Source organism: Tupaia chinensis, unplaced genomic scaffold, assembly GCF_000334495.1.
Source record: "Tupaia chinensis unplaced genomic scaffold, TupChi_1.0 Scaffold000607_1, whole genome shotgun sequence".
Classification (NCBI taxonomy): domain Eukaryota; kingdom Metazoa; phylum Chordata; class Mammalia; order Scandentia; family Tupaiidae; genus Tupaia; species Tupaia belangeri.
This window is the reverse complement of record NW_006160126.1, coordinates 240259-244914: the sequence shown is the minus strand read 5'-3', so window position 1 is coordinate 244914 and position 4656 is coordinate 240259. Positions and strand designations below refer to the sequence as shown.

Sequence of the window (4656 nt, the reverse complement as noted above, 5' to 3'; positions counted from 1 at the left end):
CCCGAAAAAAAAAACCCCCCTCAAAAAAAAAAAAAAAAAAAAAAAAAGCAAAGCAGCAGCTTCATGTTTCTTATCACGCTTTTACCTGTAGAGCCTACAAGACATTAATGTGCCTGTCTTGAATCAAAGTCTCTCCTTTCTCTTTATTGCAAGTTGCTATTTATTAATGTAGTAAGTTTCCCAAAATGCTTATTCGTTGACCATGGGCTGCCAACTTCTCTTCAGGACAGTGCCAGGCAGAACTACGTGGATTTAGTGTCCAGTTTGAGTTCTTCACCTGAACCCTCCAGCCAGGTGGAGCCTAGAGCTGACGAGAAACCAGCTGGGTATGAGACGTTGGTGGTGACCTCCGAAGATGGCATAACAAAGATCATGTTCAACCGGCCCACCAAGAAGAACGCCATCAGCACTCGGGTGAGGGCACCTCTCCTGGGAGCTGGTCCTAATGTACTTTTCTCTATTCATTTCAGTCTGAAACTATAGGGTCTCAGCATCATTCTATTATTGTGCTATCTCTTATGTAGAACTTGTGAACTTCGGGTGGCTTTCACATATCCAAAAGGCACTGTGACTTCCTGTGAATAGAAGCACAAATCAATTAGTATAAATGAAATATATGTTGATATAAGCGAATATGCACAGAGGCTCTCTCAGTCATATCACTTAAGCTTGAGTAAGTCATCTTCTGTTCATGTGGAGTTTTATTTTGTACAAGCAGAGGGGAGAAAAAAAGAAGATTTCACTAAGACATGGTATCAACCTAACTGTCCAAGAACAGATGACTGGGTTGAAAAGATGTGGCACATATACACTGTGAACTACTATATAGACATGAAAGCAATGACACCCTGTCATTTGATGCAAAGTGGATGTACATAGAAGATTTATGCTAAGCGAAGCAAGCCAGACTATGAAAAACAAAAATCGTATGTCCCTATTCAATATCTACTGAATGTCTGTACATTCATTACATACATTCATTATATCATGAAAAGATTCAAAGATATAATAACAGGGAGGGCAAATGCAGATACCAGAGACTGTATAGGAAGGAATGAAGAGTAAGAACTGAGGGGGAAGGGCTGAGGGAAAAAAATAAATTTAACAGATGCGAGAATGTAAAGGTATCTGTTGAAAATGACCTATACGGTGATATCTTTGACTTGACATTCACTACATGCATACTTTGAAAAACCATAATGTACACTGTAAAGATGTACAACAGCTAATTGCAGAACATCTCCTCCCCAAATTTTAATTTTACGCTGAAGTTAATTTTAATCTACATTATTAATAATCATTTTGTTGGGACCGGCAGGTGGTGTAGAGGTTACATTGCTGGACTCCCATGTAGTCGATTACAGTTTGAGTCCCAGACCTGGTGGCTTATTAAACTCCTGCCAGGCATGTGTGCATGCATGCATACCCAAAATCTTAAGAGGAGAATGGAGGAGAAGGGTGTGGCCATCCCCCTTTGAGGGTGATGTCTCGCTTTCTATCTCTCCCTCTCCAGTGCATGCATGTACCCTATACCAAAAATCTCTAAATAATAATAACAATAATAATAATAATAATTTTGTCTATCAAAAAAATATTAAAAGGATCTCTTAGATAGATCATAACCCGGTTTTGCTTTAAATGAGCTATCTCACCAGGGCAACTTTGGATCATTGAACTAGAATGGTAATAACATAACCGCTCAGCTCCTTCCCATTAGAAAACGTAGAGAATTAACTAGATGCTAGTGATGAAGTGGGAGTAAAATCTGAGAGGGTTGTAACTGTTGATTTTCTTCCTTTTTTTTTTTTTTAAAGAATTATTTATTTAATTCCACTTATTATTATTTTTTAATTTGACCAGAGAGAAAGAAAGGGAAAGTGAGAAAGCAAACTACCAGGTCCAGGACTTGAACCATGGTCAGCCTTGTGGGAATCCAGTGCCTCCCATGCCACCTGCCAGCCTTGTAACTATTGCGTTTCTAACCTGCATTGTGGTAGAAAGAATGCACTCACTTGAAATAGTCATAAGATTTCTAAGACTTTTCAAGTAGTTGGATGTATGCCATTCAATTAATAAAGCATTTAATTTTCAAAATTGTATTCCCATTTTCCCCTGACTCGTTTCTAGATAATACTAGTAAAAATAGCTGCTCCTTACTGAGTGTCTAATAAGTATCAGCACTTTCTACTCACAGGTTTATGTAATTCTCACAAGGAGCTTATTGTTACTATGAGTCAAAGTAATTAAACAGGTTAAGAAATAATTTGCTCAAGTTTATCTAACTATTTAGTAGGAAAACTAACTGACGACTCTGTGAATGTCCAGCTTCTAATCCTAGTGCTTGTCCGTCATGCTACCATGCTATATGGCGTCATAACTGCGGTAATAATGGAATCAGGTCCTGGTTTCTTCTGTTAGTGGAATGAATACATCTTTATTTATATATTGTGTGAAGTCCGGGCAGTTGTCTTTTCCTGCGTCTGTGTAATAATCAACCCTCTTCATCATCCTTTCCCGTATTGAACTCTCACCTAAGATCGAAACTGTGCCTGTTTTAAGTGGATTAAAAGTTACGGCAACAGGTCCAAGATTTTCAGAAATGTAACTGATTTGAAATTTGGAAGGTGTCTTCTTGGATTGCCATTACAGTGTTTTAGAAATCTCAGCCTTTGGGCATTTATTAACAGTGCTCAGACTACTCCAGACCTCTACACTTTTCTTGTCTTTTTTTTTTTTTTAAGAGATTTTTGCTATAGAGTGAGTGCACTTGTTGGAGAAAGAGACAGAAAGCGAGAAATCACCTGTGGGGGGGGTATGGCCACGCCCTAATCCCTTTTCTCCTTTCTCCTCGGATCTTGGGCACATAACACACACGTGCTTGGGTAAATTTTAAGCCATGAAGTCCGGAACTCTAACCGTGGTCGACTTCGTGGGATTCCAATGACGTAACCATTATGCCATTTGCTGGTCCCAACCCGCACTTTTTTGAAGTCACAACTGAGAAGTAGGTTCATGAAAATTTTCTATTCCCATTCTATCCACTGTTGGCACCTTCTAAAAGGTTCAGCTCTCTGCTGCTTCAAACTTTGCACTCCTTGGCTCCATTTCAGCACTTGGAATCCTCTGTTAAACCTCAAAGCTCAAGGACTGTTTTTTTGTTTGTTTGTTTTTTCTTTTTGAGAGGGTTTTGCTATAGGGTGTGTGCGCTCGCCAGACAGAGACAGAGAGACAGAAAGTGAGAAATCACCCCCCCAGAGGGGATGACCACGCCGCAATCCCTTCTCCTCCATTCTCCTCTTGGGATCTTGGGCATGCACGCACACGCGCCCGGCGTGAGTTTTAAGCCACCAGGGCTGGGACACGAACCGCGGTCAACTACATGGGAGTCCAGCAACATAACCATCACACTAACTGCTGGTCCCAAGGACTGTGTGTTTCTTGTTCACTTTAAGCATCTACCATAGCACTTGGTGCATAGTAATTGTAAAAGAAATGAAATTGTATTGGTTCACCTTTTCAGTTGTTTAAATACAGCCAACACGACTGGCACTTTGCTGAGAGCAGGCTTGTAGGCTGACATTTAGCGAATCCGTTGGTCATCAATCCTCATTTTCAGAGTTCTTTTTTATCTTCCCACTCACACAGATGTATGAAGAAATTATGCTTGCACTTAAAGCTGCAAGCGAGGATAAGTCCGCCCTAACTGTTTTAACAGGTAAGACATTTTCTTGGACTTCTTAATAAGTTTTCTATTTTCAGGGATTTCTTACTAGAGAGGAAATTGAGTAAAAAGCTCTAAGATCTTTTCTAGGACTGCAATACTCAGATTCATAATATACCAGAAAATAAAATGGACACAAGATATCCACTCCTTGACAATTACTCAAGATAAATTAAAATGTATGTCCACAAAACAGCTTTTATAAGAACAATCATAGTAGCCTAGTCACAATAGCCAAAAATAGAAAAGAATGCAAATATCCTAAAAGAAAGGTAAACTAACAAATTACTGATTAATTTATATGGTGAAATACTACTCAGCAATAACAAGGAATCGATAAGTGATAAACACAACATGGGTACATCTTTTAAACATAATTGAGCAAAATAAGACAACGCGAACATGCACACCTAGTGCTATTCCTTTCTGTACGTTTCTATGGTAGGCAGAAGCTCTAATCTATGGTGGTTAAAGTTAGAAAGTGATTGCCATGAAGACCAGAAGGTGGCGTAGTGGTTAAGGTGCTGAACTCCTGTATCGTTACCTGCAGTTTGAGTCCTGGACTTGGTGACTTGAAATTCATGGCAGGTGTTTGTAAGCTGCAGTCCAAAATCCCGAGAGGAGGATGGAGGAGAAGGGATTGTGATGTGGCCAACCCTCTTGGGGGGGGTGATTTCTCACTTTCTGTCTCTCTGGTGAGCACACATGCCCTATAACAAAAATCTGTCCCAAAATAAAAATAAAAATAAAAATAAAAGGCGTTTGCTATGGGCAGATGGGATGGGATGGCCATGAGGAGCCTACTGGGACTTTCTGAGATGACAGAGATGTTCTGTAACTGTTGGAAGTTGATGACCACACTGGCATTTCTTTATTTTTTTTTTTATTTTTTTTTTTTAGAGATTTTTGCTATAGGGTGTGTGTGCTTGCCAGAG

At 39.6% G+C, this 4656-nt stretch overlaps 2 protein-coding genes across 6 annotated transcripts in view; one reads left to right on the top strand and one right to left on the bottom strand.

Moving 5' to 3' along the window:
• Positions 1-4656, top strand: part of ECI2 (enoyl-CoA delta isomerase 2) — a 29238-nt gene that overhangs the window by 8127 nt on the left and 16455 nt on the right. For all 4 annotated transcript variants that reach the window (XM_027775854.1, XM_027775855.1, XM_027775856.1 and 1 more), the window contains exons 4-5: positions 226-414; positions 3646-3715. In XM_027775854.1, the coding sequence (XP_027631655.1) occupies positions 226-414; positions 3646-3715 (259 nt within the window). The remainder of the gene's footprint in view (positions 1-225; positions 415-3645; positions 3716-4656) is intronic.
• The window catches only part of LOC102489568 (uncharacterized protein C6orf201 homolog), a 43339-nt gene continuing 39103 nt past the window's right edge, over positions 421-4656 (bottom strand). For both annotated transcript variants that reach the window (XR_336019.2, XM_006158752.2), the window contains one exon: positions 421-575. The gene's annotated coding sequence lies outside the window, so the exon portion shown is untranslated. The remainder of the gene's footprint in view (positions 576-4656) is intronic.